The sequence below is a fragment of the Lissotriton vulgaris genome, chromosome 10, assembly GCF_964263255.1.
Source record: "Lissotriton vulgaris chromosome 10, aLisVul1.2, whole genome shotgun sequence".
NCBI lineage: Eukaryota > Metazoa > Chordata > Amphibia > Caudata > Salamandridae > Lissotriton > Lissotriton vulgaris.
In genome coordinates this window covers 333,244,234-333,262,464 of record NC_141698.1, presented here as the reverse complement: position 1 = coordinate 333,262,464, position 18,231 = coordinate 333,244,234, and the positions used below count along the sequence as shown (strand labels likewise).

At 45.8% G+C, this 18,231-nt stretch overlaps 1 protein-coding gene across 5 annotated transcripts in view; it reads left to right on the top strand.

Moving 5' to 3' along the window:
• GUK1 (guanylate kinase 1) overlaps nucleotides 1-18,231 on the top strand; it is a 199,188-nt gene that overhangs the window by 71,988 nt on the left and 108,969 nt on the right. For all 5 annotated transcript variants that reach the window (XM_086941108.1, XM_086941111.1, XM_086941109.1 and 2 more), the window contains exon 3: nucleotides 12,145-12,186. In XM_086941108.1, the coding sequence (XP_086797234.1) occupies nucleotides 12,145-12,186 (42 nt within the window). The remainder of the gene's footprint in view (nucleotides 1-12,144; nucleotides 12,187-18,231) is intronic.

Sequence of the window (18,231 nt, the reverse complement as noted above, 5' to 3'; positions counted from 1 at the left end):
TGTTCCAGGATTCTGCCATTTTCCTAATTATATGCGGGCAGTCCTGGGGGACCCTCGAGTCTATCATAAGAAACCTTGGCAGTCTTGACCCACCACTCCACTCCCCCAGCAGTTCCTTCTTAGCTAATCATCCCGCTATATAGTATAGTCTAAAATCTGGCAGACCCAGAACCCCAGCATTCATATCTAATTTAAGCGTCTTGAATTTAACTCTACTCCGCCCCCCACGGCCCATACCTGTGAGATTAGGTGACTGTTCAGGGTATCAAGCGTGGACTTTGGAATGCTACAAAAGGAGTTCTGCAGGATATACAAGCAGCAGGGCAGCATCACCATTTTTGCTATGGCCACTCTCCCTATGACCGAGAGGGGAAGCTTGTTCCAAAATGTAATCAATGCTTTTAGTCCTGTAAGGACTTTACCTATGTTTTAAAGCATATTGGGCTTCTGGCTGGTGAGCTACCTGAATGCCCAGGTATCTGAAATGGTCACTTTCCCATTCTAATCCCACCTTGGGGAGGTCCTGTGGTTCTCCGCTCGCAAGGGCAGCTAGCAGGAATAATATTTACTTCTGGCGATTAATATGGAGGCTGGACACCGTACCAAAGGAGGCAGAACCCCCAGAAGCACCGGGATTGCCTTCTCTGGTTGTCAAAGGTAAGGAAGTGCATTGTCTGAATATAAAGAGATCACATGTGTACAGTCATCTATTGTTATGCCCCATGGTGCCATATCCCTCCTCAGCCTCACCGCCACGGGTTCCATCGCAAGCGCGAAAAGCAGTGGGGATAGTGGGCACCCCTGCTGTGTGCTCCCTTCAATCCTTAGCGCCTCTGATACCTGACCCTCATTCCACACTTGGGTTCGTCTGTTGGTGATAGAGCAGTCTGACTCAGGCGATATATTCCCTGCCGAATCCCATTCTCCTCAATTTCTCCCAGAGGTATTCTCGTTGTAAAGTATTGAAGGCTTTTTTGATATCTAGGCCGATCACTGCAGCCCAGAGTTCAATATCAGCCACTGAATGTAGAACATGAGACAACTTTCCTATGTTCATGTGTGTTCCTCTCCCTGGTATGAACCCACACTGGTCCTCCTGCACCAGGGAAGTAACAACTCTACTCCATCTTGTGGCCAAGACTTCAGCAAGTAATTTAGCATCTACTAGCATTGACGAGGGTCTGCATTTACCTGGGTCCTCTGCTGGGCTTATGGAGCATGACTATCTGCACCTACCTCATTGATCGCGGTAGACTTCCTGCCCTTTTTGCCTCCTGCAGGGTCTCCAGTAGGCGCAGGAGCAAAACATCTGCATATGTCTGATAGAATTCTACTGGAAGTCCATCCAGGCCTGGTGATTTAGAGCGAGCCGTGCTTTGTATTGCCTCCTGTAATTCCTCTGATTGGAGTGCTACTTCCAGTTCCTCCCTCTGCTCCTCAATGAGGCGTGAGAAAGGGATGTCCAGAAGATACTCCCACCCCACCATGCCGGCGACGCCACCCTGCTGTATATTTTGGCTAAATGATTGAATAGTACTATGTTAACACCTGCCTATGTGGTAGCCATGGTTCCATCAGGGTGCCGTAATTTTAGTATAAGCGGGGGAGGGTGTTCCCGCTTCAGCAGCCACACCATTAACTTTCCAGACCGGTCACCCTCCTTATGGAGCAATTGACGATACTCATGATGGACCAGGCAATCCAATATATCCCATACCTCCCCATCTCTGCGCTGCACCTGCAGGAGTGAATCACAGCCTGGCTCTCGCATTAAAGTTTGGTCATTCTGTCTTCTGCAACCATCAATTCTTGTTCTAGCTGCCTTCTTGTGCCCCAACCCTAGACAACAGTCCCCACAGGTAACCACTTTAAATGCACCCTATTCCACACCTCTAGTGCTTGTAGTCGACCAGTTTGTGGTAAAGTAACCCTTAATGACCTCTCTGAATATCAAATTGCCTAGCGTACCTGTTGTAAGCTTCACAGAGGTACCCTCAACCTGTGTCTCTCAAGTCCCCACTCCAACAGTACCGGAGCATGGTCTGATAAAAACTGGCCTAGTAAATCGGTTTGCAGTACAGCTCCACATACCTCCTGAGAAAGCAGGAAACTGTAGAGCCTACTATGCACCTCGCAAGACCGCATGTAACAGGTATATCCCTGTTCACCCACATGTTTCCACCAAATAGCTAGACAGTGTAGACGGCTCATCACCTCACTGAGATCAGTTGACGTGAGGTTTGGTTTGTTGTTTCTGTGAATGCCTAGCTAGTGAACTGTCCAATACACAGTTAAAATCTCCTGCCCATATTAATGACATCCGGTGGAAGGGAGTAGTAACTTCTCTATGGCGCTAAAAAAACTCACCACCATTTATATTTGAAGCATAGACTTTCGCCAGGCATACCACCACGCCATCAAGCTCTCCATGTACTATCTCATATCTGCCTTACCAACTGCCTCGTATTTCAGTAAGTTGAATGGAACCTGTGGGGCCACCCAGACAGCCAAACCCCTAGCATATGTACAGTAGGTAGATGCGAATAACTGTCCTCCATTTCTTATGGAGTTTCTGTGTTCCAGTGTCTGAGAGGTGAATCTCTTGTAGCATTGCAACAGGAGTGTCCTGTCCCCTTAAATATGTTTGTACTCTATAACGTTTCATACTGTCGCACATCTCCCAGTCTGTGCCTGCCCTGCCCATTGTATATGCGATCTGTGTTCCGCCACCATTGCCGCCAGAGAGAATTGTAAACTGAACATTTGAAACAACCCTGCCCCCGGGTAGATACTGCATCCACAAAACGTGCATGCCCATATATTCCCCAATCCTACAACCCCCAACCCCAGCGCCTGAACTTTGCCAAAGAATAATCATCTGTTCTATCACATGAACCAAAAAAATATTATCAACCATGCACACGCACTCCTCATGCAAATCATACCTTTCATCGTGCCAACATACAATTCACATACAATCATTCACTTTATGTCTCCTGCTAGGCTAGGGATAGTGCTCTTCTCGGATGTGTTATACATCCATCAGCAGCGCCGCCCCCAAACCACAGTCGCTATGCACACCCACCCACACATACATCTATCGATTCAAAACACTCCCACTTTCACACCAATTAACTTCCAATAAGAGAGCATGCCCAAAGTTATAATAATAAAAAAGGACCGAGAGCAGGAAGTTGAAGTAGAAAACAATTCAGAAAAAGTTGTAAATCAATTTTGGGGGGAGGGAAATGGTGCCCCCGTCTGATACCAGTGCCCATCCTAGTCCACTCATTCATCTTCAGGGTTGAGAAAGTAGATACCGCTTTAGCAAAAGTACAATGTGAGACCGGATTACCGTTGATTGTTGCATGTTAAATACTAGCCCAGCCCGTGGTCAGTTCAAGGGCCTCCCAGCTACGGAGTGTCCTTGATGATCTGAGCCTGTGGCTGTTATTTCTTCCACTAAGGCCTTCACAGCTTCTTGTTCAGCTTGCTGTGTCAGTTGGTTTCATCTGGTGGACCTTCTACCCTCGCTGCCAGTCTGTCCATTCCAAATCCAGGGATCTGCCTCCCCATACAACCACTCGTTGTGGTGATCTGGAGGATTTTTTTTACCTTCTGTTGCCGTTACTGCTCTTTCCCACTTTGGAATAGTTGAGGGTCTCCCCGATGGTCTCACACTGGAGATTGTCCTCTCCGTTCCATGGATCTCTAGCCAATCCCAGGCTGCCTCTAGTGTTGTAAAGAAGTGAGCCCAATCTGCATGGAGAACCTTCAGTTTCGTAGGGTAGAGAAGGATGTACTCCAGGCCCATGGCCCTCCGTTTCTGTTTCTCTCCAATGAAGAACGCTCTCTGCTGCTGAACCAAACAGGTGTAGTATAGAAATATACAGATTACTTGATTTCTTAAATCTAGGTCTCCCTTTTCACCTAGCCACCTTAAAGATGCAATTCCTGTCCCTATAATTTAAAAATCTTTGCTATTAGGGTCCTGGGCTGGGGACCCGGTGGCCCCACAAGCGAGGGGCGCACGTGTTCAACTACAAATATCAAGGAAAGTTCGGCAGTGGAGAGTGCCTCCCTCATCCATTGTTCCAGAAAGAGCTCCGGTTCTTTTCCCTCCGCACCTTCTGGGAATCCTACAAAATGCAGGTCGCACCTTCAGGAGTGACCTTATGCATCTTCGGCCTGGTGCTCCCAGGGCTGCTGTCTTAAGCAATAGGTCTGTTAGTGTTGCCTTTAATGTAGGAACTTCGTTCTGCAGGTCACCGACAGTTTGTTCTGTGGCTAGATAGCGCTCTGCAATAGTGTGAAGGTCAGTTCGCAGCAGTCTGATGTCCAGCGACACTTCTTCTATTTTTGCCTGGATGGTTGCACTGGAAGCTTTAATAGCTCCCATGGGTTCCGGCTGTACCCTGTCATCTCCCGATGGTGCCCTCTGCGGAGGGTCTGGTCTTGGAGGTGCCCCCTGAGCCTTGGAGTGATCGATTTTCATTTGTTGCACCCCTCTCTGAGGTCTGTCCTTACCCATGGTGCAGCTCTTTAACAGACTGTGGGGGTCTCCTGCTGACCATATATCCCTATTTGTACGTAGTCCGGACAACTGTAATTCTCACTGCAAATGGGGTGGGGTCCACAGTCTGTCCACAAATCCCAGATATGATGTGAGATATAGTTGCACTGGCCTCTGCAATGCCCAAGCGAATACGTCCAAATTCTGTGTGTCGCCTTACTTGTCAGCCTTCTGGAAGGTGAGGGTGCCTTATTATATTTGGTACAGTATCGCAGCTTCCGGCGTAATATGGGTGCCTGTACCCTAGTCCCATGCCTTCAGAGGGAGGGAGAGTGGATCACTGTCCCAGTTCCTGCGATCTTAGTTGAACCCCTGTGAATTGTCTTGAAACAGATCACCTAGGCTATGTATTCATATTTAGTCTCCTGCTTGTTAAATCTGGCCTCCTTACCTTACTTGTCCCGGCTTGGCAAGATGAAGTTATAGGCTTTTATGCTTCAGCCTCGCCTTATGAGTGCGCAGCTGCAAGCACGTCGCTTCCTGGCACCCACTCCGCTCCTCATAAGTTCTCTTCTCGCCTCTAACATGGACTCCTGTTCCCAGCACCGGCAATCTCGATGTGGCGGGGCTCTGCAACCCCTGCGCTTGGCTTGTTAAAATTGTGGGACGCTTCCTCTGTCAGCCTCTGCGCACCGAGGCACCCAGGTGTGGTTTATTTGGGCCTCCAGAGTACTATTCCTCATGCTGTCCAGCTCCTCCCCTAGTGGGCCCAGCGCTCAGTCTGCTACCTCTGTCCCTGACTGCTCCACTCCGAAGAAGGGGGGCATCAGGGAAGACACCTCAGTTAGCCGCCTCGTCGGGGTTGAGGGGGCACCGATTTAGGGGGGGGGGGCTAGTGGGGAGACAAGGTACAGTATCCGCGTCCTCCCAGGGTTTCCAGTCACAGCCGGGCCTCGCTTCTGTTGGCTCCCCTGAGGCCCTCTAGGATTCGTTCCTCTGTCCGCCAGGCCCAGCGGTCCTACATCCCTGTTCCACGTGCTTGGCCCTGGGCCTGACCTCTCACCACCACCCCCCTGCCCGCAACCCCCCCGTCCCCCCCCCCCCACACAACCACCACCACCCTGGAAGAGACCCACTCGCCAAGTCCTTGGTGTCCGGCCCGCTGGCTCATCTTTTTTTGCACCTCCTAGGCTCACGCTGCTGATGTTATCTCACGTGGAGGCCTTCAGGGATTGCTCCACTGTCCACTGGACCCAGCTGCCACTCCCCTCTCGTCCGGGCTCGGAGGCAGACGCAGGCCGCCACCTCTGCCTCTCAAGCGCTCCAGTGTAGCTCTGGACCCCAGCCGCTCCACCTTCCGTGGAGGGCTCACTTCGGCAAGGCTTCGGCATAGGGACTGATGGGCTTGTCTCCTCTACTCCTTTTGGCCAGCAACCGTCTCACTGCGGGGAGGCACGTCTCCTCCTATCCAAGGCCTTGCAGGCCACGCCAGGCTCCGGCACCGCCTCTCTTCCGATTAGGCCAGCCTGCAGTGCCATCCATGCTCTCCATGAACAGGACTTCAGAGCGTGGGGCACTGAGGCAGGTCCCCTTGTATCATCCCCTAGCAGATCGAGGGCCGGGGGGGGGGGGGTGTGTGGTTGGGGGGGGGTTATGTGTTGGCCGTCATACCAATCGGGTCTGCTGCAACGGCTGCCATAAATTCTCCCGGTCCCCTCTATCGTCGGAGGCCCACCAAGCCTGGACCGCCCAAGGCCTTGATTCTGGGTGGCGAAAAAGCTCACGACCCTCAGTTATTAGAGTTACCCCTTGGTATTGGATGGGCAGGATTATTCAGGATATTTTATGGGCAGGCAGTGGAGATCTCTAAGTTGCGTCCGCTCCGGTTGCCATCTTGGACACGCCCCCATCACTTGTGGTTGACAGCTGTTCGGACTCCAGAAAACCAAAAATCTCTGAGTATGCAACGTTAATCTACCAGACAAAACTGTCTTGAAAATAATTAATTTCTACGCCCAGCTGTCAGGGAAGTCTGGATACCTAAAGCTACTCTCCGCAATCAAAGAAACAAACAAGCCTGCAGACACTAAACCCTCTATGTTCTTCAGAGACATCATCTAGAAAATGGGCTGATGGGAAACCATTCTGATCATCCAGCCAAACTGAAAAAATATACTAAGCATCCCTTCGATCATCCACAACAGTTACAAATGATATTCTCTTGAAAACATTCTGTGCAAGTGAATGCTTGATTTCAGCTCAGTCTCCTGAAAATGATACTGCACTCCCAACATGCAATACATGAGGCGCTCTTCGATTATATCCTCTTCCTAGCCGAAGACTAGGAGGATATCCTGGAGAATCTAAAGGGACCACAACTGCCTCCTTTGTGACATCAAGGGTATTACTTCCAATATGATACTTCTATCTCGAACTAACCAGTGGTTTCCCCTGATCTTTTTGCCTTCCGACCATCTGTGTTGCTGACTTCGTTTTTGCTGGCTTTAGGATTCTGGGCGCTTTACTTTACTGCTGCTAACCAGCGCTAAAGTGCATATGCTCTGTACTCAAAACATGGTAACATTTGCTTACCCACAGTTGGTATATTTAATTTACGTCTACGGCCCTAGTAAAGTACACTATATGTTCCCAGGGCCTGTAAATTAGATGCTCGTGATTGTGCCACCCACTTTAGTAGCCCTTAAACATTTCTCTGGCCTGCTACTGTACAACCGGTGTGTGCTGTGTCCATTTTGACATGGCAATTTAATCCACTTGCCATGCCCAATTATTCCCTTCTAGTACACATAAGACACCCCTAGCATAGGCCCTAGGCAGCCCTATGGGCAGGGTGCAGTGTATTCAAAAGATAGGATGGGTACTTTCAAGGTTTACATATACTGGGAGTGAAAAATGCTGAATTTGTTTTCACAGCTGCAAGGACTCTTTCTCCCATAGGTCAACATTGGGATTGCCATGAAAATTCTTTTAAGTGTAATTTTCAATTTGGAATTGATAGAGATTTGGAGTTTGGCGTCTCTGAACTCGCACTCTAAAATCAACTTATGGGGAAGTCTGAAAAGGCCACTTCTAGCAAGTTGTCTTTTTCTTAATTTAACCATTCTGAGCCTCTGCCTGTCTTTGAATGTACGTCTGGTCTGGTTGACAGCTGGGCTTTTGGGTATCTCCTCCAGACAGTCACACAAAGGGAGTTGGGTTGGGCATGTTGCTTCATGGTGGCCCTTCACCAGGCTGATAGGCCTTCCTAAGGTAGATTGGTAGGGAGGAGCCGAAACTTGCACCTGAATAGGGCTGTTCCTGTCCCTACACGAAGAGCTGCATACCCCCCTGTAGTGAGTCTGAATCCAGGATGGGAAGAGCAGGAATCTTGTGATCTTCAAATGCCTCTTTGAATTCTCCCTCACTTCAAAGGCACTTAAGGGTAGAAGTACTGGATCCCTGACACTGCCAAATCAGAACTTTGCTGGAACCAAGGACATTCTGCCTAGAAGTAAAGCTGCTTTTCTTCACGGGGGACTGTCCCTTTGCTACCTGCCTTGCTGTGTTGGCCTTCTGTCTGCTGTTTGCTGTGCTGTAGGAGGGAATGCCACTTGCTATCTTCTCTGCTGCATTGGCCTTCTGCTTCTTGTCGGAGTGAGAGGAACTGGACCTGCTCTCTACATCCTTGAACCTAAATTTATCCAAGGGCTTGTTGGTTTGCCTCCTGGTCTCTGAAGTCGGATGAGCACAAAAGACTTCTTGCAACTCTGCTGGTGCTGCTGGACTCTGCCATCAGTGAGTTCTACCCTTGTCTGAGGTGCCCCTCCCAGTCCTGGTCCTCAGAAATGGGTTATGCAGCTGTTTTCTGTAAAAATTGAAGCAGTGACCACTTTGCGCTGATCGAAACCCATGCAGTGCCCTCAGACGACGATGCAGTGCGGATTAGATGTGAGTCCCAACTGCGAGGTTTGATGATACCACAGTGCTGATCCCCCACTGCTAAGCTTGACTTCAACATAGTGCCGATTTGTCAACACCCACTGCAAGGCTTTGACCCTACTGCGTGAATGGGACCGGCGCATCAAGTTTTCGACATCTTCGCTTGCTCCATATAAAGATACTTTTTCCGTGGGTCCTGCATGTGTCCTGTAGCCGTCCTACTTCATCGCTGTCAGCCTGAACTTTGGATTTACCCCGGTCTAGCGCAACCTCAATTAACCTTTTAGAGCTATTGACTTCTAAGCACTGTTTTAAGATTTAATCTTTGAAAATTCATATCTCGACTTCTACTTGTTAGATGTTTCTCATTTTGCTCTTATTACACTCAGATAAATAATCTCTATTTTGTTAAACTGTTGTTGGGTCTTTGTGTTGTTCTGGACAAGACGGAAGTCCTCATCCTGGGATCCTCACCCTCCGCCTAGGACGACTCCTGGTGGCCCCCCGCCCTAGGCAGCGCACCCAAACCAACAGACCACGCACGCAACCTGGGCTTCATCCTGGACTCCACCCTCTCCATGACCAGACAAGTCAACGCCGTCTCCTCGTCGTGCTTCAACATCCTGCGCATGCTACGAAAGATCTTCCGGTGGATCCCCACCGAGACCAGGAAGACGGTCACCCAGGCCCTCGTCACCAGCCGTCTGGACTAGGGCAACTCCCTCTATGCCGGCACCACCGCCAAACTCCAGAAAAGACTTCAGCGGATCCAGAACGCCTCAGCACGACTCATCCTGGACATCCCCCACCGCAGCCACATCTCCGGACACCTGAGAGACCTGCACTGGCTCCCGGTCACCAAGAGAATCACCTTCCGACTCCTCACCCACGCACACAAAGCCCTACACAACCAAGGACCAGAATACCTCAACAGCCGCCTCAACTTCTACGCTCCGAAAGGCCAGCTTCGATCGACCGGCCACACCCTTGCCACCGTCCCCCGCATCCGAAGAGCCACCACAGGAGGAAGGTCCTTCTCCTACCTCGCCGCCAAGACATGGAACTCCCTTCCGACCCACCTCCGCCTGACCCAGGACCACCTCGCCTTCAGGAAGCAACTCAAGACCTGGCTGTTCGAGCAGTAGCGGACCCCCCTCCCCTAGCGCCTTGAGACCCTCTGGGCGAGTAGTGCGCTATATAAATGCTTTGATTGATTGATTGATTGTTTTCACTGTTACTTCAGTTAAAGTATGTACAAATAATTTACACATTTGCCTCTTAAGTTAAGTCTGACTGCTCTTTACCAAGCTACCAAGGGTGCGCACAGGTTAATTAGGTTGTTATCTGTCTTGACCTGACTAAGGATTGTCGCTTCTGCTTGGCAGGGTATATTCTAACAGTCCGTCAACAGTAAACCACGTTTTAGAAGTTTTGCATATCCAATAAGATGCCTTTCTACTTTTCACCTCAGATTTCAACCTTCTTTCAAGGCAAAGATTGTGGCGGAAGATATCACTAAAATGCCTTGATCCAGTCCTGCTTTTAGTTCGAAGAATTCTGTACTTAACACAATTTCACTTCAAACATTGGGGCGTATTGACGCCCCAATCCGGACGCACAGCATTAAATTGCGCATTACAATAATGCCACAGTAAATCCATCTCATCAATTTTTATTCCAAATTAATCCACTTATTGTACATTTCATTCTCGTTGATCTGTCACATGTAAGACACTTATAGATACATTGTTTCCTTTAAACGCTGTAGGAATGCACGTGGCCTTATCCTAAAGCACGGAATGCAGCATAAGTATTTCTCCTGAAATAATCTTTCACCCAATGCATTTCGAGCCCCTCACGGCTCTTCGTCAGGGGTTTATCTACAAATTCAAAACATATCTGTTAGACTATACATTCACGAATTGTTCTCAAGTGAGTATTATCCAAAGATTAAACGATAGATATTAATACATACAATTTTCGTTCTTCCAGCCTGTAACGTTTTTGCCCACTGAAATCAATTGTGCCTGAGTAAATGCTGGTTCCAACTTCTTCAACTCACTCGTTTGAATGTAATTAAACTATGTTGACTTAAACGCCCTCTATTCTGATCCTATGATTGTGAATAAACCACCTCATCCAATCCCAAACATAGTCCCATACCTTAAATAAAACATTCAGGTTCCTGCTCTCCATCCGCTCGAAAACCATACTCTGTGCATCACTGCCTCACTCCATTTTAAACGGCTGTGTGGTAATCCCACCCTTTTCTCGTCATTTAAACTTCCGATTCCTCCCCTTCAGTGCATCATACTACTGATCCCAGAATGCCTAACAACAACCATTTAATTGATCTCATACAAGTATTTTGCTGATTATTGTTCAAAACAATATATTTTCACATTCCTCCCAATCGTAGCCCCCCTCCCAGTCATTTAAACAATTTAACATTGAATCCCCCGCCCACCCGTGAATGTCATATTAAACGCTAATGGCCCAAGTAAATAACTTAATCTCTGAACAAAATCTCTTTCTTTGCTGGTCTGTATTGCACATTCTGACACAACGTGCGTTTAACAATATGTCCAACCCATGATGATCCTTTTTGCTTTGAAGATGTAGTTCGTCAGATCCACTTTAGAAAAACGGCGTTGTGACAGTCTGCCATGTGACAATATGATTTATGTATTTTCATCATCTTTTGTTCCTGGGTGCACTCGTCGGGTAGGCAGTATGATACATCCAAAAGCAAATTACACAGTGCACTCCTTCTTTCTCCAGTTTGTCCTTATAATTTTTGTTTCCGCCTGTTTTGCGTGCTAAGCCCGTTATCGTGAACTGCCGAATCACGTGCTAGTAACATCACTTCAAACACTGGGGCGTATTGACGCCCCAATCCGGACGCACAGCATTAAATTGCGCATTACAATAATGCCACGGTAAATCCATTTCATCAATTTTTATTCAGAGCAAAGATGATAAAAAAGGGAGCAACAAAAGAGTAGCTCTAGAATTATGAGATCAAATGCTACCTCCTCCGCTTTCTATCTGAGGCAGTAAGGAGACTCCTTGGCTGGTACCTGATTAATAATCTGGGACAGACTAAAACAGTGACTGAAGACCAGTACAAGTAGAAGGACCGACCACCACTGCTTTGGAATACAATTGTAAAAGCGTGTCTTAAGAAAACCTGAAACAAACCTATTGATCTTAGTTTTCTTCACCTTTCTTTACTCTTTCTCTATTTTCCTTTATTCCGTCCCCATTCAAGTTAAAACTAGAAGGAAACCCGATATTAACATTTACCTGTTTTTTTTCCTGTCCTTCCTCCTTTCTTCACCCTCTTTCCTATATTTTTTTTAGATATGTATTTTTACTCAAAAGTCAGGTTTGAAAGACAATTAAGCCGAAAGCACTTTTAATCAAATTGTTAAGCAGCCAATCAAAGGACTTATCACATACAGTAACATTTTGAGTAACTTTTACATATTGCCTATAATTTGCATCTAGCAAGACAGTTCACCAAGGTCTGTTGTGTTTAAATTTTATTGCTTCTAGGCAACAGCATTCTTATAATCTCCTTAATTGTTACTAATACACATTTACTTCATAGACACCAAGATATTTGCTCAAGTGCAATGTTGTCTGAGTTTAGTAAGGCCTACTTCTCATCGGAATTTCTCTCATTGCAGACACTACAAGGAACCCAAGACCCGGGGAAGTTGATGGTAAAGGTCAGTATATTTTGGAAAATTAAGTTCATAATTGTAACGTATGGTATTGATGTGGGATCTCTAAATGGTGTTCACTATCAATAAAAACACTGAATCTGGACAGTCATGATCATGAAGCTCAGTCAAAAATATTGTTAGAAACGCGTCATGAATGCTTTAGTATTATTTCCATGTATGACATGAGGAAACTGGTGTTCCTGTGTTTTATAGTCTCTGGAGTTGTTGGGCTATATTTGTGGTCTCTGTGGTGGTTTCTGTCTTGGTGGCCGTGGCCAGGCTTGAACCTCATGGCAGTCTTGATGGTGGTGGTCTTGATGGTAGTGGTCTCAAAGTGCCGCTCACAATACAAAAAATCCTGCAAATTGCTGCAAAGTGAACCACGAGAATTCTAAGGTTCAAGTCAGAAGCTAGTACCTCCATGGTTAGAAAGTGTAAATATAGCTGGTGATGTTCGAAGTGCCTGTTGCATTTAGTGTCTGAATCCGTGAATTTGCACGAGAATGGGTTTGCAAGTCATTAGCAATGGTGGTGATTGTTTTTAATCCTGAGGAAGAACCTATCTAAAGAGAATCTTATTTGTGAGTAACATTCTCTGGGAGTTCATTAGGGAACAATTCCAGGATCAGGCAGTAACCTTGTTTGACTGTTAGCCATAAGAATTCAGTTGTCAAAAACCCATTTTAGCTTTTGGGTGCTCTTAGGTAGTTGACATGACTGTGAACATTTGAAGCTTTTCAGCTATTCCACCACAAAAGAACAACTTATATTTGTTGTGTAAATTTCTTTATTTGCATTTCTATATTATTGATAGACTTCACATGGTACATGGTAAAAGATAGACAATGGGGTCAGGCATGTAAAGTCAGCACATATTTAACGTATTAGCAAACCATTACAGTTTGAATCTGTTAGTTGTGGCAGGCAAATGTCACGTTTCTCAAATCATTGGCAACAGTTACAATATGTCTTTTGTGCCCAGTGAGGATAAACGTAGGTATCACGTAGGTATCACTTATTTTTGCTATTTGCCATGTCCCGGCATAAGTATGAGCTGATATGCCCACTGCGACCAGGTTGGGCCCGTGTGGTCTTTAGTGCATATAATAGTGCAATGCATATTAATATTAAAATAAACTTGTTACCACAAACCAACACATCAGACTCGTTTCATGTCATTATGAACAGTTGTGCCATGAGAGTTCCCCCCAGTCCAGAAAAAAGGTTCCCTCCACAAAGTACAGAATAAACAAAGTTGAAGTTGTTCTAGTCCCTAGATGCATCCACTGCACTCTCCCGTATGATGTCAGTGCCGAATTGTGTGTGTGTGTGTGTGTGTGTGTGTGTGTTATTAGAGTCATGTGGTGCTTAGGAGTTTGCATCTGTCCTTATTCCGTCGCCATCTAGCAAGTTATTACTGGTCTATTTGTTTTAGCTCCCACAATAGCGTGTCCCTGCATTGCACAATGGGGTATTTACGCCAACCCGTTATCTCCTACCTGTGCAGTGCTGCGCTTTCTGTCTTTGCCCATACCACTAGTGAGTTTTCTGGCTGGCGAGGGCAGGGGAGGGTTTGTTTTTCCATTGTTTGGTACTTAGCCTTTTAACTACAATAAGACCCAAGTCTGTGAATCTGGAAAGGCCTTTGTGCTTCTTGGACCTAGGAAATAAGCCCAATATGCATTCTTCCCATGTGTGCATTTGCGGTCTATCAGTGTATGTTGCCAGTGCTGCCGTCATGTCTTGCCAGTATAGTTGTAATGTGCGCCAGTACCATAGCATGTGTAGTAAGTTGATGCATACCTGCATACATATCAGGCAAGCGGACTTAGTTGAAAGTAGTAGTTGTTTAGTTTGTCTGGGATATTTATGCCCTATGTATAATGTAGGTCTGAATAACTCGAAATTTGGCGTTCCGTGATATCTGCATAGGGCTGGCCAGGATCGTGCCACATTTGCCGTCACCTCCCACCGAGTGCAGAGGGACGTCCGAGGCTGTAGAGTGTGTGTTAGTAAAGCCTCTGCCGGCCAATGTATTATGTAACTTCCATTCATTGTCCATTACTTGTAAGTACTGAATCGGCAGGTGCATTTCTGGTTCTGTATTCATGTCCCCCATGCCATTGTAAGAGCTCGAATGATTGAATTGTGTAGTAGGAATTGACCTGTCGGCAGGTCATGCTTGCAAGATAGACTATAGAAAGGTATCAGAGTACCGTCCGCGTAAAGGTCACCAAGCGTGTGTATCCCGGCGGCATGCCAGTGTGAAAGTGTACTATTGGGAGTACCCGTTTTATTCTTCGGGTCCCCAGGAGGGGCAATGCTGGGGTGTATGGAATTTTTCTCCTGGTGAGATATAGGCTGCGTTTGTGACAGCAAAGAGCCAAGGCTAGATAGGTCAGAGATGGGGTGTGGGGTCGAGCCATTGGATGAAACGGATGGTTAATCTGGGAGTGTGACCATGATGGAAGTGTCAAGGCTGTTTCTTTTAGATTTAGTTTTGCGAGCCATTTCGTCAAGTAATAGAGCTCCATGTTTGGAACAGCTAGACAGCCCTTGTTTGGAGGTGCATATAATTTCCAAAGTGCTGTTCCGCGGTGGCTGGAACTCAAAAAACAACTTATCCTTCTGATTTAGTGGCAACTGCAACAAAGTACGTTGAGACTTGCATTGGGATTATCTTGTTAGTCAAGTAAAGAATTAAGTTGCGGTCATTGAATGTTGGGGACTTTAGTTGTTAGGTGTCAAGAACTGCTGCATCATCAGTGTAGCTGTATCAGCATATCGGTAATACAGTCAGGTTTTTGACATTCACAATCACCCATCTCTGACTGCTGGAGATGAAAACATCTATTTGGATATCGGGGAGTGCAGCAGGACAGAATGAGAAATAATTGAAGTAGGAGCAGGACACCAATAGTTCTATTTCTCTCCTTGTCCCTTTGCAGAGACTTTATGGTATGACTTGTGACCCTCATTTCATCACCACTTCGTCTCTCCAATGACTTGTAGCTCACTTTGTCTTGGCCATGCACCCCACTGAATTTAAAACATACAGGTGTGCAATGGGAAGCAGAGTGTGAACAATTATGGTTAAGACCACTCCCTAAAATCTCTTCTTGTTTCTCATAAAATATCCTCTGTTCCATCCTTGATTGTTGAGGGCTTTCCCTTTGTAAAAACATGTCCTTAAAGTGTTGAAATGTATTTGTTGTTGTTTTGCACAAATCTGTATCCTAATAAAATCAGTTACTTTCCAGCACCCAAGTCATGTTGTTCATGGAGCAGGCAGTAATCATTAAAAAAACTGTTTTGTTGTGCATGGTGCATACGTGGGTGTAATCTACTTTTAAAATTCCAAATTGGTTTAGGTTTGCCTCTGGTGAAGGAGAAGCCTATGACGCAAAGTAACATGCTAAAGCTTTAGTCCTATTAAGCAGACACACTGTTTCTTTCAAAATGTTGACCCTCCCAGTAGAGTAACACGATCTGTGAGAATCTGCTCATCTCTAAGGGATCAGTTCTTAAATCCAAATCTGCCAGAGTGAACCAGATTGTAAACTATTGAAATATTAGTCAACACAATCAAGTTCCCCATTCTGCGCACTTCAATGACATTATTCATGTAGAAATTGATAACGTTAGTAGGGTGAACTGAGTACTTTCTGATCTGTCATATCAGAAGTTGCTGAGGTGTTGGACATGTGTACTTTGAAAGTGCCCTAAAGTCCCAGCCCCCAGCAGTGAATGGTGAAGGGGATATAGTGGATTGATGGGGTCTGGAAACAGTGTGGTCATGAGAGGATGTGAATTTGAGGTCTGTTACAAAAGTGCTTGCTCCATCGTTTTCTAGAAGGCATTATTCTAATCTCTAAAATGCTTCTGTGTGTCATACTGTCACAGGTTTTATCTGTTGTGATCTACAAGTCACAAGTTCGAATCCTGGCAACAAATTAAATATTCAGTCTAAACAAAATAAAATCGTAGAAAGCACGCTGCTTACTATAAACGGGTATCGTAACCCAATACATCGATGAGCCAAGGTCACCGGCTGGCGACACTGGATACTGTTCACAGCCACAAAATAATCGGAAACACTGAACATTCTTGAAAGTAAAAACATATTAACATGCATTGTTTATGTACTATAAGAATGTTTTTACTTTCCATTCTTCTTTGGACTGATAAGGTTTTTCGAAATGCATAAGCTCTACACCAATAGCCCATATATACCCATATCATCCTGTATGTGGTAGGGTGCTACATAGATCATCTACTGATATGACCGCTTCTGGCTAAAGAGATGACTATTGATGGGCCATAATACCAGCATTATCAGGTGAGCACAAATAAGGTGATCTGTTGGACAGACCAACTCCCCGGCAACCTACATATGCCAGTATTTGGTTTATATGATAATTTCTGGAATGTTCAACTGTATCAATCTTGCACCCTTTCCCATCACCTATGGTGATGTGCAAATTATAACTACCGATGCAAACAATACACTTTCAACCATGCCATTGCCTGATGGTCCACACAATACTGTCAATATTTCTTAGTTAATTCCACCAGCTTCTTTGATCAGATACCTCTCTTCCAGTTTATGCACTAGATTGCCGAAATGCTGTCCAGTCTCAACTGTTCGCACTTGTTTCCTCCTTTTCACTAAACTTGTTTTTCACAAGAGAGTTTACTAACATTTGTAAACCATTCATAGGTAATTTTATTCTCCTGACCTGTCCGCTTACCACCAATTGAACGAGAAACACCTTTTTGTACCCTATCCTGTCTTACTGGCATGTGAGTCGACCTCAAACTCCACCTTGTCTCCAAAACTACCAAGAAAGCGCGATATTAAGGATACATTTGGAGTAGTCACTTATTCAACTCTTAAGAAAGTGTTTTAGCCCACAAACATGGTAAGAAAGCTCTTATAGATACGCACTCACTACCTTATAATATTAGAATCATTGAATAGTGTACGTAGTGCTTGACACAGTGTACTGTTCACTACTTGTTCGCAAACGCTACTTTAAAATAGTAGATCCCAGTCCCTTCTCTAAAAGAAGATAGCTTTGTATCTGGTTCGCAAACCTTTATGGTTACTGATTGCAAATACAGAAAACTGTCTAAAACAAAGAAAACACTGTTGCAATCAGTACTGCCATCCAATGGTAACCGAGAAGAGAAGTGTTGCGAAGTTTGATCGAAATCAGTTTGTGTGTAATTTTAGATCCCCAGTCCGTGGCTCCATGCTTCTGCAAGGCCAGCCTTAATAATAAAGTGGAGCATACTAGACTTTGACCCACAACAACTTGGTAGCAACCCTAGGCACAGGAAGCTCTTACTAGACTACACAGGTCTTTCTCGTGCCTTGTGACTTAAAAACAACTAGGTTCTAGACCTCTGCCAAAGTAGTAAGGTTACAGAAGAGCAAAATAATATACATTTGGTGAGCGGAGAGTGTATGTTTGCCAGACAGACACCACTTATCTGCAGTTAAGAAGTGGATTTTTGGGGTAGCCCTCTTTTGGTCTCTGGTGAGGGGTAAGAGAATTCAAAATGTTGTGTCCACCTCTCCGAACTCATTTGATTGGCTGGAGGCTTTCCTATTGGCAAGGTCAACAGGGCTGGCCTTCAGATAATGCATTTAGCCTTTTCCTAGCCAGTAGGAAAGTCACAGTATCCAGTTCTATGTACTAAAAGAAAGCAAAGTAGCTCAATATACAATGATCTGTCTAAGAAGTGTTTAGTAAAGTGAAGGATCTCTCAGGCTTACATTACCACATGCTGACAAGTGTGTAGCAACCAAAGGGTTTGTCTGCTTCACGCCACTTGACTTAATTTACACAGGGAGGGACAGTGGACATCCAATCTGGGTCAAGCTGCTTCGCCCCCAAATCTGTATATGCTTCCTTCAGCCAGGTGTCAGATTGGGGAATTCCATTGGCGGGTCTCTCCTCATCTCAAGACACCCCAGAGACTCTGTTTCAAACTTCCTGAAATTTCAGGGTCAAAGGAAACCAGTATTGATGAAGGTCTGAT